The sequence below is a fragment of the Betta splendens genome, chromosome 21, assembly GCF_900634795.4.
Source record: "Betta splendens chromosome 21, fBetSpl5.4, whole genome shotgun sequence".
NCBI lineage: Eukaryota > Metazoa > Chordata > Actinopteri > Anabantiformes > Osphronemidae > Betta > Betta splendens.
The window spans coordinates 10,880,819-10,900,781 of record NC_040899.1 but is presented as its reverse complement, the minus strand read 5'-3'; the positions used below and the strand labels follow the sequence as shown (position 1 = coordinate 10,900,781).

The 19,963-nt window shown below is 43.3% G+C and overlaps 1 protein-coding gene across 1 annotated transcript in view; it reads left to right on the top strand.

The window, feature by feature from the left end:
- cps1 (carbamoyl-phosphate synthase 1, mitochondrial) overlaps positions 1-18,489 on the top strand; it is a 30,477-nt gene extending 11,988 nt beyond the window's left edge. The window contains exons 22-38 of the mRNA XM_029137320.3: positions 1,625-1,766; positions 2,050-2,115; positions 2,273-2,336; positions 2,447-2,628; positions 3,871-4,065; positions 5,618-5,685; positions 8,209-8,284; positions 8,933-9,010; positions 10,387-10,494; positions 10,597-10,686; positions 10,867-11,037; positions 14,753-14,827; positions 14,935-15,033; positions 15,976-16,035; positions 16,161-16,273; positions 17,260-17,389; positions 17,486-18,489. Of these exons, the coding sequence (XP_028993153.1) occupies positions 1,625-1,766; positions 2,050-2,115; positions 2,273-2,336; positions 2,447-2,628; positions 3,871-4,065; positions 5,618-5,685; positions 8,209-8,284; positions 8,933-9,010; positions 10,387-10,494; positions 10,597-10,686; positions 10,867-11,037; positions 14,753-14,827; positions 14,935-15,033; positions 15,976-16,035; positions 16,161-16,273; positions 17,260-17,389; positions 17,486-17,599 (1,831 nt within the window). The 3' untranslated portion in view covers positions 17,600-18,489. The remainder of the gene's footprint in view (positions 1-1,624; positions 1,767-2,049; positions 2,116-2,272; positions 2,337-2,446; positions 2,629-3,870; positions 4,066-5,617; positions 5,686-8,208; positions 8,285-8,932; positions 9,011-10,386; positions 10,495-10,596; positions 10,687-10,866; positions 11,038-14,752; positions 14,828-14,934; positions 15,034-15,975; positions 16,036-16,160; positions 16,274-17,259; positions 17,390-17,485) is intronic.
- Positions 18,490-19,963: the final 1,474 nt, after the last annotated feature.

Sequence of the window (19,963 nt, the reverse complement as noted above, 5' to 3'; positions counted from 1 at the left end):
CAGATGTGAAAGTTTCAATACTCTGTTTCATAGTGATAAGTTGCATTATTTTTGTTAGTTTGTTTGTAATTTTCATCCCTGCACTCGTTTACTCCCACAGGGTTTTCAACTCTCGCACTTCCAAAAAATGACGTGTGTTTTGGAAATCCCTGGTAGCGCTGCACCATTAAAAGGTTTCAGGTAGTGGCTGAGGGAATTTTAATTGATTCTTTAAAAAAAAGGATAACATGTAAGAGAAGCTTTAAATTACTTGTTTACAGAAATTGGTTAAATTAGTGTTCACACAAAATGTTGGCCCTTGATTATTAGATCAGTCACGTCTCTTGGCTCCCCCTCGTCTCTCTCGCTCGCTCTCTCTCTCTGCCCTATGGCTCCTACCTGGACAGCTCAAATCAAAGCTGCTGAGGTTCTCCATGGCTCAGCCGGAGGTAGCCTGCTGCTTCTTTCTGACAGTGCTGTTTAATAATGAATGCCTGGCCGTCTGGTGGGCGCCCACCACAGAAGGCAGTTGTAGTCTCCCACTGCCGCCAGAGCAGGGGACACTGGGATGGAAACACAACAATAGACTGATGGAGCGTGGAGCGGGGTACAGGTGGGCTTCAGGCTCTGCTGGTCAGCAGGCTCAATGTGTGGGGATGCAACAACTTTTTGGCTCCTTTTTATTGCTGTAGTTTGGATTAGAGGGTCTTGATGAAACAAATCTTATTTGACTAGCATATCGAGTAGTAAATTTTAATAATATTGTTTTGATGCATTTCAATGTTTACACTTGAAATGGGAAAAATGAACAGAATTCAACAAACTAGCTTTTCATCCTTTTCAAGTTCATTTGAGATGGGTTTGTTGTATTCTGTAGTTTGTACACACTATAACCTCAGACACACTCAAGTTGAAGGCATGTGGAGGATTCCCTGCTCCCTTTAAACCGTGTTTCCAACAAGGAAGTTGTACAGAGGTCAAGGAGATCAAACATCCATCCTTCAGGTGTCTTTGAGGTCACCTCTTGCTGTTCTCTCCTTTGGTTGTTTGTAGGCTTCGCTATTTCTCAGCTCAGTCGTGTGCAGTGGGAGTTAAAGGAACACTTGACATTTCCAATATTATTACACTACGAGGTCATAAATAATTCAGATAACTAGGAGGGAGAAACAAAATGAGAATTCCTACCTATTGTGGGAAATCCACTTGTTGCTTAGTGGAAGGATTAAAAGATCATTGTCAATTTAAGCAGCGTGTTTTATTTTACTTGAACAGCTATTAGCATTATAAAACCTAACAGCCTTTGAATGAATATAATTATAGTACAAGTACTGACATCACAATGATGTCATGGTGACTCAGGTCTTATCCTTCTTGTGAAATATCAGCCAGTAACATTTTTCTAACCTTCCGTTAAAGCAGTTTTTTTTTTACCTCAAGGAAAATACAAAACATAATTTTTCTTTTTTAAAGTGAGTACTTCTAGCACTTTATCTTGTACAATGTGAATATATACAGAGTAGAAAAAGAAGAGAAGAATTAGAAATCTGAAGCAAATTGATGTCTTTGTTAATTTAGTATGTTGAACTGTTTGAAAACTGTAAAGCTGCTGTATGGTTAGAATCCCATTACCTGTGCTTTCCCACAGTGACACGGTGCCTGATGAGCTGCTGCTGAAGGCTAAGCAGGATGGGTTTTCTGATCGGCAGATCGGTCAGTCTCTGGGCTCCAGTGAGCGAGCAGCCAGGGAGCTGAGGCTTTCTCATGGCATCAGACCCTGGGTCAAACAGGTGAGCATCGCTGTGCTGCTTATCATACAGGTCCTATACAGTTGTATCGTACCGTATGAGAGTTTATGTTCAACAATGTTTTATATGTGCACTAAAGAACTGGCCATAGCAATACACTTGTGGACATAGTAATAGTCAGTAATTTATTAAAGTAAGTTAACATAATGTGTTAAACTGCTGCTAATGAATGTTAAAATAAGAATAGTGGCTCCTTCTTCACTATCTAGTTCCTGTATACTTTTTTTTTTAAAAGTCATTAATTTAAAAAAAATTGACTTCTCAGATTGACACTTTGGCAGCAGAGTATCCAGCCATGACCAACTATCTGTACTGTACCTATCACGGTCAGGTAGGTCCTGAGCACAGAGGAGGGGGGAAAAATTCCTTTTGAAAGTTTTAGTTTGCTTGTGAAAGCTTTATTTTGGGTTTTATACTATGAAGCCTTGTGTTGAAACTCAGAACTAATGGTGAAACATCTATAACACACTGATTGATCCATTCACCAGGAGCATGACGTTGACTTTAAAGACCAGGGGATCATGGTTCTTGGTTGCGGGCCGTACCACATTGGTGAGTCCAACAATTCTGAGATTTGCTTTTGTTTGGATGCGAAGCAAATGCCTTTATCTGCGTCCTAGTAATATACAGTAGCCTAGTTGACTAATGGTCTAATCTCCCAGGGAGCAGTGTGGAGTTCGACTGGTGTGCAGTATCCAGCATCAGAACCTTAAGACAGATGGGCAAGAAGACGGTGGTGGTGAACCACAACCCTGAGACGGTCAGCACGGACTTTGATGAGTGCGACCGCCTTTATTTTGAAGAGCTGACCCTGGAGCGCATTCTGGACATCACCCAGCAAGAGGTCAGGACATGCTACACACCACAGTTCAATTGGTTGAGCTTTTTAAATTTTTATTTTAAAGCTTTAGTGAAGTATAGTACAGTACATGACAGAAGTATTTGGTGCTGAGTACCAATAAGCTAAAATAGAGGTTTTTAGGTGTCGATCATTTACTGTGGTCATTTCTCAGATTTGCCCTTTCTGATCTATTTTACTGTAGGCTCAAGGAAAACTCTGTTAAAGCGTGGAAATCCAACATTAGCAGCACTGCTGTGACTTATTACCTTGGAGTTCCCACAGAGCAGACTCGCGCAGTGCTGAGGAAAAAAATAAACATTTCCTGCTCAGAGTAGCATGGATGAAATATAGCAGACAATTTCCAGAACCCTGCTGCTGGTGCATATTTGTATAAACCCCAGAATTATTAAGCTTGTAACTTTTTCTGTCACATGCACCAGGACGGTGTGTTCAAAGCGTAGCCACCACGCTGCTCTACATCCATAATTCTAGTGCAAAGTCAAACTTGTAATGATTTGTTTATTGAATCTTATTGTAAATGACTTCATTTCACACATGGTCAAGCTTGCTTTATTATCACATGCTTTGTGATATAGTCCATCATTTCCACCTTACTGACCTGAACTGTCCAGTTGACCCTAAAGATTACAAAACACACTTGCTGTCATGAGCAGTGACTATTTCCTTGCAGAAAATATTTTAGTTTCTTGTCCACTGGAGAAATTGTGATCCAGCTGAAGTTGCAATGGGATCGAAGTGCGATTAAGTGTTTGTTTGTTCAGGGAGATAGCCATCAATCCCTCTCACAGCTACAGTTCGTGTGTGTACTGTATGTGTGTGTGTGAGATAAATATGGCATTAGAGCATGGAGAGAAACCTTGGACAGAAGCAGGAGAGCAGGCCCATGAATAATGAAGAGATACAACCTGACATTACCATGGAAACAGCATCCCCCCTGGATCCGCTGGATACCAGGGAAGGGGCTGCAAGTTTCTAAAAGAAGCATTCACACACACACACACACACACACACTTCACGACCAAGATCAACCATTTGTTTGCTCCCATGTTTTCACCGTGTGATCAGTGGCCAGAGAAATTGGACGTGGCCACAGGTTTCAGACTGTAAATCTTGGCCGATAGCCCTGTGGCAGGAGGTCCAGGCCTTGACAGAGTGTCTGCCCTTCTCCTGTCTCTTCTCCTATTCTGTTATTGCTCCTCTTTTTCTCCCTGCTCTTCTCTACAGGGCTGCTCTGGCACCATTGTGTCTGTCGGGGGCCAGATCCCCAACAACCTGGCCGTACCCTTACACTTGAACGGGGTGAAGATTCTTGGGACGAGCCCCCTGCAGATTGACCGAGCTGAAGAACGCTCTGTCTTCTCCAAGATCCTGGATGACCTTGGCGTAGCCCAGGCCCCATGGAAGGCCCTGAGTTCTCTGGTGAGCGCTAGCAACTGCAGTATGAGAGTTTGTTTTTTACAAGTGCCTTAGTGTCAAAATCATCAAAATAGCTAAGGAGCAGGACATTCTGTGTGTTTCTGCTTTTCAAAGGTCTCCACATAAGAACATGCTTTTAAAAGCCGGCTGAAAAGGTTCAGATTACCACTAGATCCAGTGTGTAGGCTGGAAGGTGATGGGACCCAACACATTCAAAGCTTCCTGATTTAAAGCAATGACCTCTTTAAATGTTGAATAAATGATAACTAAACAAAAACACTTGGGTTTGATGATTACAGGCCTTATTGAACTAAGCTACAATTTAACTTCATTCATCTCTGAATTATCTACAGTCCTAAAGAATTAAGAAGGTCCAGGTAGTCTGTAGAACCACACGGTGAGTCTGTTAGTCTGGAGGTTTATATCCATCAGCAGGTTTCAGGTCTGATGAGATGATAATGATGATAGCTGCTTCTTCCCTCAGGAGTTTTAAGATTCTGTTGTTGGACAAGTTGTCTCTAATCAAACGTGAGGATCATTTTAGTTAGGCTGAGTAAGATTTTGCTTTTCAGAGGGAACTTTCCCCTATTGTTGACATTAGGATTGGTCTTTTGCAGGCACTATATGATAAAACAGCTACTTAAAGACTTCATGTGACTGTTTTCTAAATCAGACGGTCTAATGTATATGTCCTCTTGCTCAGTTGTGCACTAAGGCTTCCCATTAGACTTCCCATGTTGCGTCACTTGCTCCCTCTCTAAGCGTTGGCATCATCTCCTGTCGAACATGTGGAGCAGTGAAGTATATGTGGTCCATTACAGTCACCCATCCAGCACACGCACATACACACGCGTCTACCTACAGCACATCTTGCATTTCCCTGCTGATCTTGAAGAATTCGCTTGTTTTTATTGGACGGGGATAATTCTGAGGAGCCATGGGCAGACGCCGCTCGCGTCTCTGGGAAGCTATTTTGTGTTTGTAAATGGTACTTCACCTGGTGAGCGAACAGTGGTTAACGACAGAGAGAAAATGGCTCGACTTGCAGAGTGATGGAGAAGCGAGCAGTGACGATAATGATGATGAGGCTGAGGAGGACATGTAGCATTATTCTCGTTGCTAGACTCCTCTGCGACTCACTCATCTGCTGTTCAAATAGAAACAAGACGAGAGGAAAAGAAAATGAAAAGGAGTGCGAATTGAATCCCTGCTTTATGACTGCTTGTTCCCCCTGTGCTCTTTGACAGTGCTGTGTTTTTGACAGATACTGGAGAGCACCTTCAATTCCTTAGAGCCGGTAAAAACAGGGCTTACTGTATTAAAGGGTTGTTACTTTGAAGGCTTGTGTGTAAACACGCAGCACTTATTTAAACAGCTTCTCGTTTTCTCTTCTAAAGCGGCTCCAATCATGCAACTCTGACAATATTTCGGTTTGCAAATGATCATGAGTTGAATAAAGATGTTAATGCAAAACAATATTGCTTTGCTATTGTGTTAGTTGATGAATGCAGTCACCATGTGTTTGTAAAGGGGTTTTACTGTATGTTTTTAACAGGAGGATGCCTTTGCATTCGCCAACCAGGTGGGATATCCCTGTCTTCTTCGCCCGTCCTATGTCCTCAGGTATGTTCTGTCATGTCAGCCCATTGGACCTGTGACCGGCACCTAAACCTCAAAGCATCACTAATTAGTGGATGTGCTTATCTCCGCTGTCCTATAGCAAACCTCTTAATTGTCATAACACCATATTTCGAATGCAGTGTGACTCATTTAGTCTGGGTCTAAAACAGTGATTAGCATTTGTGATTATGCAGTCTGGAGTGTCAAACAAACAAACATGTGATGTAATTACTGTACAAGAAACTCCTCCAGCAGCAATAGTTTAGCTGAGGATAAAGTCCTTCAGTATCAGAACAGAAGTGTGCGAGAACATAATGAGTCTGAGGAGTCTTTTCATTGCAGGAGCGACAGGACGGGATAATAGCCTACTATTAACACAAAGCGTGCTCACCTTGTGCAGGAGGTCGTCGTGCCTAGGATATCTTGGAGCACAGGTCCATGTCGGGGGAGTAAGCTGTTTTGTCTGAGCCTTCCCTTGAACAGGCTGTTTAGGGACAGCGTCTGCTTCTGCTGTGGGTGGAACTGTGGTTGCATCTGACGATGCAGCTGCTCAGACTGTTTTTCGGCGCTCGACCTGTAGAAGGTGGTGAGTCGTCTTGGTGTGAACAGCTGACGGGTTTTTATCTTTCTTCAGCAAGCTTACTGCTGAGTAGGAGCCGATTTTATTATGGCACCAAAGGTTTAAGAACGTCCAATGGTGCACTGACGCTTGTATCCAGCAGGTGTCGTCATGAGACTCTGGTTTCAGGGGTTTGGTGTCACTGAGAATAAACTATATGCGCACTTACTAGGGGAAGGCATAAATCACACACTGGATCTTAATGAACCAATTACTCAAGTTGGAATTTATCTACATTATTTGGTCACAACAACTTAACAGACAGCGGTAACCAACATAATCACCCTTTGCAGAGCTGCATTCAAAATCAAGCTCTATATTGTGTAAATGTTGTTCAGACGTGTTTCTGATGAGTCGGCAGAGTCCCAGGAGTCCTAGTCACAAACCTACTGGTGCTACTGGTTGGCGATGCATTTACTGACCCTGTAGATGGTCAGTTAAAATAAGTGAGGGGCCGTTGACGGTCTGGTAACACCACAGCGTTGCCAGTCAGACGTGCCCGGTGTTGAGGTGTGAAGGCAGAGCAGCCCGTGATGTGCTGGTGTTCTGTTAAACAGACTCCATGAGGGTGAGAGGCATTCCTCAGCATCCCTGGTGCTGCTCCTGTTTCAGGGCTTCTACAGTCTTTCTGGTGAGTTCTTGCCCCTTTAATGTCCAGATTCTGATTAGATTCTGAGCAGTGGTTTAACTGCACCCTCTCACACACTTAGTGGCTTTTGAATGTTCTTCATAGGAACGTGCACACATTTACACACCAAAGCCTTCCTGCATTATTTTTTTTAGGATTGAAATAGACAGAGTCACCAGACATAAGTGTGATATAATGTACAAGATTTTTTTTTATTTGAATGCTGAAGTTTCTATAATTGAAATCATTTAGGCCACGGTATAATTGATATGACATGTCAGTACTGGTGTACACAGCTGTCGAATCATATACAACACAGGAACGAGTAGAGAAGAGCATTAAAGGCTTCATCTAAGCAAATTTTGTAAACTTGCTCTGCAAACCAGATCCCAGAATGTCAAAACAGAGATGAGACAGTTGGGAAAAGTCTGATTTCTTCACTGCTGCCAAGTGCTAAAAAAAACGACTGTTGGTGAGACGGAGTGAAATGCAAATATGCAGCAGTTGTGTGCGATGGCTGCACGAAAGCATATGTGTGTGGGTGTGGCCGTGTTCCCAGTTAGAAGCCAGTACTCAATGGAAACAACCGTCCTTGCATTAGAAAACCAGTCCAGTTAAATGTAATGTGATGGCACTGACGCATACTGTATCTGTATTCTATGATCTATTAATATTGAGTATTATAATTTAAATTTCATTACTATATTGTTTACATATACTGGCCCAAAAACACGCCCAGTGTACAGAGTCAGAGTATAAATGCATATGACTGTTCCACTGGTTTCCAGTAAAGGGCCAGTATTCCTTTGGTGGTTGAACATGTTTTTGCATCTGAGCTAGAAACAGCAAAGGGATTAATCTCTGACTAAAGCTTATGGCCTTTCCCCCTTTTTCTGTGAACCCTTTATTCTTTTCAGGAGGAAAAGCCCGGCCAGCTCTGGAATCAGAAATCTGTTGTTTTTTTAATGACAAAGTTGTGAACTCGTTTTTAGGAGCCTAGAGTGCTTTTCGACCTAAATAGCTGTTCCTCTCCCCCTTTTTGTTTCCCCCGCTCCCCCCCTGCCTTATTTTGACTGCTTTCAGACCTTGTTCCCGATGGTAATAGTGATGCAACTGAGATAATGAGTGTTTTGAACAATCATTTGAAGCTTGTATGTTCTCCTGTTTGCTTGTTTCTCTTCCTCTCCTGTGGCCTTTTGTTTTTCACTCCTTCAATCTCTCTCCTCCTCTCGCTGTCTCCGTCTCCCTGCCCCCTGTTTTTTTTTCTGCATCTCACCAGTGGCTCCGCGATGAACGTGGCGTACGGAGAACAGGAGATGAAACGCTTCTTGGAGGAGGCCACTCAGGTGTCCCAGGTGAGATCCGTGTTAAGTGTGTTTCTGTGTTGCCGCTTCTGCACACGTGACTGAACCACATCGCCGTAGACCATGTTCCAAAGCTCTCGCCTTGTGTTTTTTTTTTTTTTTCAGGTTTAATTATTTTAAATTAGCATTTTAAGATGCACGGTCTTCCTCTTCCTCACACATACACAAAGACACACACTCTGAGACTTTGCCTTGCCTTTTCCCTCTGCTTTCAATTAACTAATTCTACCAGCTGGCGTGGCTGCCGGCTAGTGTTGTGCCTATATCTACCTCACTGAACACCCAGGTGGCTTGGGGGCAGCTGGCCCCTCTAAGGGCCTGTACTCGGGGCTAGAAAAAATACCCACACAGAGCAGCAAAGCGAGCCGAGCCACAGAAAATTTTCTGGCTTCAAATAGAAATACAGTACATGAACTTTTTTTTTTTTTTTGTGGGCTTCGTATGCCGGAACATTGTATTTAAAATGAAACCGTGATCGGCAGGTTAAATAGCTGACGTGTTTGGGTGCAAATGAAGATTTTATTCTTGAACTCTCCGATTCATATCAGAGTGCGGTGGAGCTCAAACCAACATCCACAAACTGCACCACATACAGAAACAGTGATTGAGAAAATAAACTTGCTGTTGTCTTTTCTCCAGGAACATCCAGTGGTCATCACCAAGTTCATGCGGGGCGCCAGGGAGGTGGAAGTGGATGCTGTGGCCAAGGGAGGCAAGGTGACTGTATATCAGTGTGTGTGGGTGTCTCTAGATAAAGACATTCTGGTATTCAGGGGCCATTAAAGCTTAGATATACAACACACCGCCTCATTATGTAAGATGCAGGCATTGAAACACATTCTCAATGTACTGTAATGTCCCAGAGCACAACAGCCTGGATAACAACATCATTTGTCCCTCTTCATTTATATCGACATCCTCTTTGACCACGTCTCCTTTTAAAACATTATCATTGTCATCCATCACTGCCGACTGGCATTATTCAGTCCTCCATTATTTTTACAGTTTGAATGGAAAGGTAGCAAAGATATTGAGCCCAGTGAATGAATGAGTGGGGGTAAAAAGACATTACAGATGACTGATCTGATGGGAAGACCAGAATACATTAAAAGCCCGAACTCAGTAAGCTGATGATACATGATAACGCTTTGCTTTTTATATCGGAACAGTTTTCGGCAGCGTCTTCATTCAACGCGGGGCTTTTGTATCTAAATAACATCTGCCACTGGCATGCGAGAAGCAACACTCTACCTATCAGATGCATTCTGTATGTGGAATACGGCCCTGTTGTTTCACATTGATAATAAAACTGATTGGGCTCATTTGGGAAGAATGAGATGGGGAAAAGCAAAATATTACTAATAAAAATGAACTCCATGACAGTGATTTTACTATTTACTTATACTTTTATTGCTGGTATAGCTTTGTAATGTGCAGTAGATGTTGGAGCCACAGAGGTGCTTTCCTGTGAGCCCTCTGTTTATCTATTGTCTGGGGTATGGGAGTCATTTCAAGGGTGTCAGCTTGAACGTGGCCAATCTGGTCATATGGTAGAATTTTGTTATTTGTACTATCACTGAATACAGACCTGCCTTTATCTTTAGTATCCCATTAACAAGCTGTTCATTCATTGAATACCAAATAGGCTTCATTATCCCTGGTCACACTATGTGCTCGTGGAAAAGAGAGTATGTGGGAGAGTGGGGAAAAGTCCGAGATAATGCATATTAATTACAGGCTCTATCTGAAGAGCGCTAATGAATGCTGTGGTTAGCGGCAGTTTAAATGAACTAATGACATGGGCGCTCATTTACTCACTTGCATCCTTCAGAGTTGCTGGGTGATACAGATCGTCTGTCCTGTGGGTGAAATGACGGCAGAGTCGATCAACAAATACAGACCCTTTGTCCTAAACAGATGTTTAGCGAGAGCTGATTTTAATCCAGATTTCATCATTTATGAACCAAGGCAACGTATAGACTGTAGCTAGGAAACGCATGGAGTCTGGAGGCCGTCTGTCTGTATCACTGTAGACTAAAACCTGTAGAAATGGTGGTTTTGTGAATAATATTGCATTCACTGTGTCTGTCCAGGTTTTAGCCCATGCCATAACGGAGCATGTGGAGGATGCTGGCGTTCACTCAGGAGATGCCACCTTGATGCTGCCAACACAGACCATCAGCCAAGGGGCACTGGAGAAGGTTGGCTACAGTCGCTATTACCATTTTAAACATTTGTAATGAATTCCATGACACAGCTCTTCAGTGTGTTTTCTCTGCCTTTTTTGCCCCCGTTGCTTTCAGGTGAAGACCGCCACCTGTAAAATCGCACAGGAATTTGAAATTTCTGGGCCCTTTAATACTCAGTTCCTAGTCAAAGGCAATGATGTTATGGTAGGTAGTGTTTTCCTGCTATATAGTGCACATTAACCTTTACTCCACAGTTTGCAGCAAATGCAGGTTAAAAACACCTTTTTATAAAATGAAAAGTGTGGCTGCATTTCCATTTCCACGTGTATCGCTCTTTGCAAATATGTTTGCAGTGTTTAATGATAGTATTGTGCACCCTTTCAGGTGATCGAGTGTAACCTGCGGGCGTCGCGCTCCTTCCCTTTCGTGTCAAAAACAATCGGCGTGGACTTCATCAACGTGGCAACCAAGGTGATGGTGGGGGAAGGACTGGATGAGGCCCGCCTCCCCTCGCTGGAGAAGCCCATCATTCCTGTGGATTACGTCGGCATCAAGGTGAGGATGGAGCTCTTTATGGCTGGGAAAGGACCTGATTTGTTAGGTTGTTGTAGGCCACGGAGCGCGAATGGGTCTATGAACAAATAGGATTCATGCCCTAACACTCACACACACACACACACACACACACACACACACACACACACACACACACACACACACACACACACACACACAAGCTTTATTTACTGTACATGTCAAATGGGTTTTTCTCTGTTTTATAATAGATGAACCATTTATCCTCCTTTCTACACAACTTATCAACTTTTCTTTGGTATATTAGTCACTGAAGCTTAGAGACTTACTGTAACACACACCCTTAATTTAAGGATAATGAGTATCTTCTGTTGAGAAGTGCATGTTAACCTTCCGGGTAACCAGTTAACCAGGCTTCATACGGTTTGCTGGGTGTGTTTGGTACTGTAGGAGAATGGGTTCTCGCGTAGAGCGCTGCACACGTTTTGAGATGCTAATGGCTAATGTGGGTCCCGCCAGTACAACTTTTATTAGATCATTATAACAAAGCCAGCAATTACGGCTCCGTTCCCCAACCAAAGCGTGATGGCGCGGCGTAGTAGGCGGCTTCTCTGAGCAGCTGGGAGGCTCGCTCCTCAGACTGGCTGTGAGAGTTTACGTGTCGCCAGCTGTTCCTAGGCTATTTTTCCAAAGTAATTTCTCCCTCTAATTACAACAGAGCCGCCGTAACAATGGCTGTAGTTCGGAGCCAATCACGCAGGTATAATCCCCCACGCTTGCCCACCACCTAAAGTTTTCAATTTCTGGACTGCGCAGTGGTGAGGAATATTAATCAGAGCGCTGAATACTCCAGGTGCCCGCTTTACAAGACTCCCTGTTCGCTTTGAATCTGTGATACGGGCTTCAAAACCAAATCTTTAACGCGGTAGCGCTAATTTCTTTTCCCCCCGTTAATCACAGCGTCAACATGTGAAGCTTATACCATAAAGACGCTGCTGTTGGAAACGTTTAGACGTCTGAATCATGACAAGAGTCTCTTTCCTTCGAGAGAGTCCTTATTAATTTGTCTCATTCCTCCAGAACCCCTCTCTGTTGCTCTTACTGTTTTGTTTTTGTTTTTTCCCCCTATTTGGCAGTTTCTCATTTGAAGCCATGTTGTTTTCTTTTCGCTAACAAGTCCCACATGTGTCATTTTTGCCCCACTATACCAACTCATAGGAACAATAACACGATTTTTATATATGATGCTGAGGGAAAGAGGAGCATGAAAACAACACTTGAGGCGGCGGCAGCTGATTTGGTGGTTTGGTTTGGTCCCCAGTGCCCACTTAATGGCTGAGTTAAAAATAACATCCAGCTGTTGTGTTCTTATTCCCCTTGACCACAGCACGCGTCATTATGGAGACTTTTGAAAGTGGCTCATTCTTGAGCTTAATGACCCTAGAACAATAAATGCTGGAGCGACATCAAGAACATAGAAGCACTTCAATGTAAGATGACTGTATAGTTATAACCCAAGCAAACCATAGAAGCATATGTACAGTACACGAAGATAATAAAATACTTGTCAAGATGTGAGCTTTGGCTTCGACAGCCAGTTTTAGCCAGTCGCACTAGAAGCCTTGGCGAATAATGGGAGATATTTGACAGGCGAACTTTATTCCACCTTTTAAACAAGCCATTACCTGTAAAACTTTCATTGCCTTAAATGCGTTTTGACATCATTTAAACTTTCTCAAGTTATCCGTTAAACTTTTTACCCCCCCCCTAAAAAAAAAAAAACCTAGTCAGTCAGTTGTTGAGCCAGTGACTGGAGTCGTTAATGGTGAGGTCAGCCGCTCCAAGTGTCCAGTGCTGGAAGTAGCACTAATGCAGATATCACTGCTGTTTCTGATACGTGCACACTTTATTATAAACCCTGCATGTTTTAATAGACTGTTTAGCTCGTCCTATTACACTGGGACCAGTTTGTCAAAAAAGTCTGTAACAAAAGTGAAAACTGCGCGTGCCGTAGTCCAAACATCTTTTAAATGCGAGCGTCGTCATGAACATGATGCCACTTCCACGCCGAACAAAGCCCACAGTGAGCAACAGTGTTATGTGGAAAAGTCTTCCTTTGCTTATTCTCTTCTCCGCTGGAGCTCAGCTGGTGCCCCGAGATAACATTGTTTGTGTTGTGGAGCCTCGCGTCCGTGCTCGTCCCCCAGGAGTGGGTGGTCTGTGTGGGACGGGAAAAGTTGTGTCTGCGGCGGTCGCACGCACGCACGCACGCACACACACACACACACACACACACACTCTGTCCCGGAGACGAGCCGATGCAGCTGGAGGAAACGCCGCTACAAATGAGTCCCCTGAGATAATAGTGAAATCCAATCTTGAGTACGGTTTCACTTTTTCCAGAGCATTTAATTCTCCACATGATGATGATGATGATGATGATGATGACGATGCCATTTTTTGGTCATTACTTCTGTATTATTTGATGATGGACAGGGCTGCAGTAGGTTTGCGTTGGTGTTTGGTGTGAGGGGTAACAGCAGTGTCTCTCCTCCTCCTTCTGATGATACACACATTCGTTCTGTTCTGATTTCTCTCAGGTCTGTGGCTTCGTGTCCCACCTTCTGGGTTTTACAAACTCTCCTCTGCTGCTCTTCACTAACTTTCTCGTGTCTCGTCTCCTTTGTTTCACCGCAGGTAGTTTCCTCTTGCTGCTGCTCTGTCTGTGATCGCGTCCCTCTCCATCAATCTCATTTCTTTCTTTGGGTTATATTTTTGCCTTTTTTTTTCTTTTTTTTTACTCTCTGCATACTTCCGTATCCTTCGCTGACTTTTTGAACAAAGCCGTGATAAGCAGCGCTAGTTCCTCGTCCCTCCTTGCATTAGTATGCTAACATTACGTTCAGCTGATTAGATAGCCCGTTTCCAAGGATGAATCCCCCCCTTGTGGCCTCTGCCTCTACGTGTGTGTACACATGAATCACAGAACACCACGCCACCTTTCTCTCTTCAAGGTAATGGGGTTGTCTGCTTTAAAATGGAGGAATGAGACGCCCGTCCCACATGGCACCCCACGGTTCTTAATTTGTAATGCAATAATAAGACCAAACTCCCTTCTACTCTTTCAGTCATGTTGTCCTTATGCTAATTTTTATTCTGCCATCTATTCCATTTTCAACTTTTTTACTGTATTTTAGATTTTCTTTAGAAATCATGTAACACTTTCATTCATTACCTGCTTTAACTCCATCATTTCACGCTCTCGTCTCAGGATGAGACATTATGGCAAAGAATCGGTTTTGTCGCATTTCAGAAGCCTGTTTTTTCAGATTTTCATATTTCAATACACTTTTTTTTACTGCGACTTGAGTTATCATTCATTTATTAAACTTAATGCTTTACCGTTATTTGTATGCGCATACTTTATGCTGGTGCCATAGATTCTTTTACCTTTTGTTTTGGGGGAATCGCAGCTGTTTGGCCTCTAGGTGGCAGCAATGTCATGAAATCCCTGATGTTTTTCGGTCTATTACAATTTTATCGTTTGTTTGTGCAGCTTATGGAGTTATATCTGCTCTTTAATGTTAGCATTGGGTTTGAATGATCAGTCACTGGGATTTTGTACACTGTAACCTTGTCACTACTTAAATGCTGGCTTAGGTTCGTTAGCTGGTTCACTCATGGCCTCAAGAACATTCTTGCTCATTCATTCTTCTGATCTCCTCATCAACATCAGGCACCGATGTTCTCCTGGCCACGGCTGAGGGATGCTGACCCTGTGCTGCGCTGTGAGATGGCCTCCACTGGCGAAGTAAGCACCTCAGCAGCGAGACAAAACAATCTTTGTTTAATCTTGGGAGGATTTTAAGCTGCTCTTGAGTTTCTAGTGTGTGCGTATAACAATGTGTTTTATTGCAGGTAGCATGCTTTGGAGCAAACATTTATTCAGCCTTCCTGAAGGCTATGCTCTCCACAGGCTTCAAGCTGCCACAGAAGGGCATCCTGATTGGGATTCAGGTAGGACTACAGCCATCTGGAGGTCCACTTGCCTCCTGTTTGTGTTTCCTTTTGGTGCCTCTTGCCCGCAAGACACCAAATGTGAGGTGCCTCCAGAACAGGTGGCCTAAATCTTTTAGGCTATTAGCTTCTTACAGCGCCAGGCTGGCGCCTCAGCTTGTTTCATTCCGGATCACACCTTGATTTATGCAACAACTCTGACTTAAAATTCCAATATGGAATGTGTGAACGATCAGTGAGCAGGTCTCTAATTCCACAGGTTAATTCGCTTCCCGGTTCTTTTGTGTCAAAACTGTCACTTAGCAAGCCTTTTATGACAATGCTCTAAGGGCCAGTGGGCTTTAAAATAGACTGTACAAAGAAAATCTAACCATGTCACATTTTTCATGAGGCAACAACTATTTTAACCAGCACAGTGTTTGCTGAGCTGAAGGACACAGAGTTGGAGCATAATCAGTTGCAAATCAGCAGCAAAACCCCCACCAAGGGTTTTCAGCAGTTTCTACACTGTGCCGGGTGACAATCTGTGAAGTAGGTCGTTTTAAAGTTCCCGTCCCTTGTCTTTTCTCCCACTTGCCCAGTTTGCACCAGTGTCCACCTTTTAAAAATATTAAGTAAGCCTTTTCAGACCTGAGATCAGATGAAGAGCCACATTTATCTTCATTGTATTAGTTGGGGCCTCTCAGTCTGATTGTCACACCACTGATTGAAACTCTGACCCAACATCTTTTTAAAGCCTTTATCGCCTTTATAGTCTTTATCACTTCTGAATATACAGTGAGCGTATCCTCTGCTTTCCACTACACTTTGCAGATACATGGATGGTAACAGATGAGCTCCAAAATCCTCTAAACCATTATAGCGTTCATCTCCGCATACAGTAAATTCACATCAAATGGTAGATTGTGTCATTTGTTTTCAAAACTCCTTTTTGTCTTTTAGCATTCGTTCCGACCCAATTTCCTGTCTGCAGCGCATCAGCTGAAAGAGGAAGGATTCAAGGTGAGCGAAACAAGCCAGCCCTGTGCCCTGCAGGTGGAAGCGCTCACTCACTTGATCTAGTTCTGGCAACCGAAGGGCATTGTTTATGACATACGCAGTAATTCTGGCACATTTCTGTCAACCAGCTGTTTGCCACCGAGGCTACATCTGCCTGGCTGTGCGCCAATGACGTGCCCGCCACTCCTGTGGCCTGGCCCACGCAGAACGAAGGAGACACCAGTTTGCCCAGTATTAAGAGGTGGGGAATGAATTCTGAGCACTAAATTAATATTTTGACACATTAATGGAAACACCAGAACAACGCCAGCTAATGCTGTATGAACTCCACATTTCTGAGGCTAAGACTAGCTCCCTGAAGCAGCGCTTAAGTAATACATAAATTGTGATTCATTAGATTCAAAACTGGGATATCTAATCAGCATAGGATTTCTCTGTGAGATCTAAGGGCATAGTTCCTTCATTATCACCATATTATGCTGACGAGATCAAAGAAAATGTAGCACACTCTGAAGCCCCCAGTTTGTTCATCCTCTCTACACAAGTGCTGCTCTGGTTAATGCACTAGAAGCAGCGCTGGAGCGAAGCAGCAGCTCAACCATCCTCGTCGTCGTCGCTGTGTGGCCAAAGAAAACACACACAAAAGCAGACCCTAAACCATTCCACTGACGTTTGCTTAATAGTGTCAGCTATCCGAAAAAGCACAGTTTCAACATCCTTTTCCACAGGGTTTTAGTAAAACCCTCCTGCCTCCCCTGCAATTTTAAAGTAATTATTCCACAAACAAGCGATGAACAGGCTGCGGTCAAACAATCTGGAGCATAAGCCAGATCAAAGCACGTTTAATAGTGCTGGACAAACATAGTGGCTGGTATCAGCTGTGCGAGGTGCTATAGAGGCCAAGCCTTCACAGGAAAACATGATCCTTTTTTTTGTCACCCTTGTTTGTCCTTCATGTTTTCTATTAAGGGCCCTCCTCCCCTCCAAATCCATTATGTCTGTCAAAGGCAGTTCATGCTTCACTGTGTGTCTGGTCTCGAGAGAGAGATATTACATATGTAATAGTAAATTGTTATTACAGGCTTCTGTACTTGTACTTTAACAGAAAAGTCAATGAAATAAGGCTGTATTTAAGTTTTTTTCCTCAATGTTTAAGCTATAATTGTGATTAAAACTTTATAACATCACATTTTAAGTGTAAAATGCTGTTTGGGCATCTTCCAATAGACTGATCAGCGAGGGCCAGATTGACCTGGTGGTAAACCTGCCCAATAACAACACCCGCCACCTGAAGGATAACTTCCTCATCCGCAGACTGGCTATCGACCACGGCGTCCCCCTCATCACCAATTACCAGGTCAGTAAATGCACCACCGCGCACCAGCAACGCATACGCTGCGTCTACGACCCCCCCCCCCCCCCCCTACTAATGTAGCGCGTCTGTGTGCATCAGATTGTGAAGCTGTTCGCGGAAGCTGTGCGCTATGCGGGCGAGCTCGACTCCACCAGCCTGTTCCACTACCGGCAGAAGGAAAGTCAACAGAGAGGGTCTGGCCAGCACAGCTAGTGCCTCCTTCACTGCGCCTCCTCTAGTGGAAGCACCTTTCTGTTCACCTCTCTTCATCCTCTGCTGGTCTAAGGGTTCAGGTCATAGTATTTAACACACTCGGTGTCTTGTGAGTTTTAAAAATGAAGTTACTAAAAGTAAAGCATTATACCAATCTAGAAATTAATTAAGTAATGAGCAATGAATGAACTGGTAATCAATCAAAAGCCTTTGTTACGACCTATAAGCCTGTTACTAAAGTGGCCCACAGCGTAATTATGCTGCCTTTACCAAAGTGGATCCCTGAGGTTCACAGGAACTGGTTGTTGCTGTTACACTGGGTTTTTCTTGTACAGTTCCTTTTTGTTATTTATGATCAGTTTTTTTTTTTTTTTTTCATTTTCTCTCATTCAGTACATTCTTTTTATATACCAGATTGTTTTAGCAAATGTTTACGTTTAGTATTGTTCACGATACAAAATTCACTATATGACTGGGTTTTAAAAAGCCTGTCCACTTGAAATCCAGCACATTTTCACTGTGGATTCGCACCTTAAATGCATCACAGGGGTGACTTTAATGCACAGACACACAAAAAGATGTAAAGCAAAGCCAAAGGTTCACATTCATGGTGCTAACTACAGTTCTGAAGGGACGTACAGTTTACAGTATAATGTAGCGAGTAAGTAAAGGTAACCAAAGTACTACATTTCATAATACATGTTAATCCATCTGTTTGCTATCATATTAAGGTTGGTTAAGTTTGTATATAATGTTTGTGTCCCACTGAGCCTCATCTGAGCTTTTAAGTTTACATTTGTGAGAATCCACTTGTACACAATGAAGTCTTGTGTGTTGTTGAAGCATCCATTAAATATGCTTATGCTCTGTACATCAGAGCCTCTTCTGTACACTGACTATTCACGAATTTGATAATACGACTACATAAAAGCACGAGACGTTGAATTGCCTGCACCTATTCAGAACCTTTTTAGGTGAAGAGGTTAATGCAAATAATGGCACTTCCGCCCTGGAACCGTCAGCAAACGCAGCCAGTGTACGTCAGTTAAATAAACCCAATAAAGTGAGGAGTGAGTAATGGAAATAAAACCTGATGGCGCCTGAGGACATTGCATAGTGACATTAGTGAATAATTAATAACATGCAATGTGCATGTTTTAATGATCCCTCGACTGTATTTGATTAACTGGAGGAGGAACTGTTTTACTGCTCTGACTGATGTGGCTGCTGTGAGTGGCATCCCTCAGACTGGTGACGTCGGTGTCACGCCGCCTCCTGAACATAGTGTTGATGTAAACCTGTCAGCTGGAATCCTCCGCCGCAGCTTTATTCTGCTTGTATAGCAAGGTACTGTTCGTGTTACATTTCAGTCATGGCATCAATCCTGAGTCTAGAACTGTGCAGCTGCTTTAATGGACCAGGCTTTTACCTGCACACCTCTCCTCAGCAGAACCCCAGGCTTCTTTTGACCACACTTGGAGTTAATTATTTTTTTTTTTTAGTCTTTTTTTTTTATTCCCCCAAGGTATAAATTCAGTCTCTTATGAATCTGATTTTCTATTATCTTTCAGGGAACAAAGCTTGATTTATCGACTGGCCACTTTCAGACTGATTGTGCTTCGGAGACAGTTTGTACAGAGACTGCATACGTAGCACCTCGTGCAGCCATTTTAAAATGTTACATTAGACTTTGTCATGACACGTACAAATGCAGTGTAGGATCCATCGAAGCCAGACGTGCGTAATATATATCTTGGCTATTATTTGACACTGAGAAAGCTCTCCACTAGTATAGTGACAAATGTTTTGATGTCATCTGTGGGTGTCTGTACTGTAGCACTAAACCAGTCTGAGCTGGGATTGAGGACTGGGAGATGGACTGAACCCACGTGCCTTTGGACTGTGGCTGAAAAGCTTGATACCAGAGTAGGGAGATCTAAGCCCCTCCTCCACACTTCCTCCAACCTGTAATATGACTTTAATGTTAATGTAGTGTTGCTTTACAGCATCACTTAAAGCGTTTCAGTTCAGCTAAAGTGCTACATTTTCTCCGGAGAGTGTTAATATTGATTTGTCTGCAAATTCTTGGCCACCGTCCTCCGGCTATTCGACCCAGGTCACCAGCTTCACTCCTGTGCCTCATCGTCTAACGGGACCTGTGGACACCTCAGCATTTTTCATTGATTAAGCAAAATAAAGCAAAAAAATTTTTTTTTTTTTAAAAAAGCCCTTGTCCTTTTTCTTTTAACACCGTGACTGTGGTCTCGCTGTTAAAAGGAGCCCACGCCTCCGCTGATGATGCAGTAACGAACCATTACCGCACAGGCAGCCCCAGAGCAGCCCACCGGGTCGGGGACCCAATTA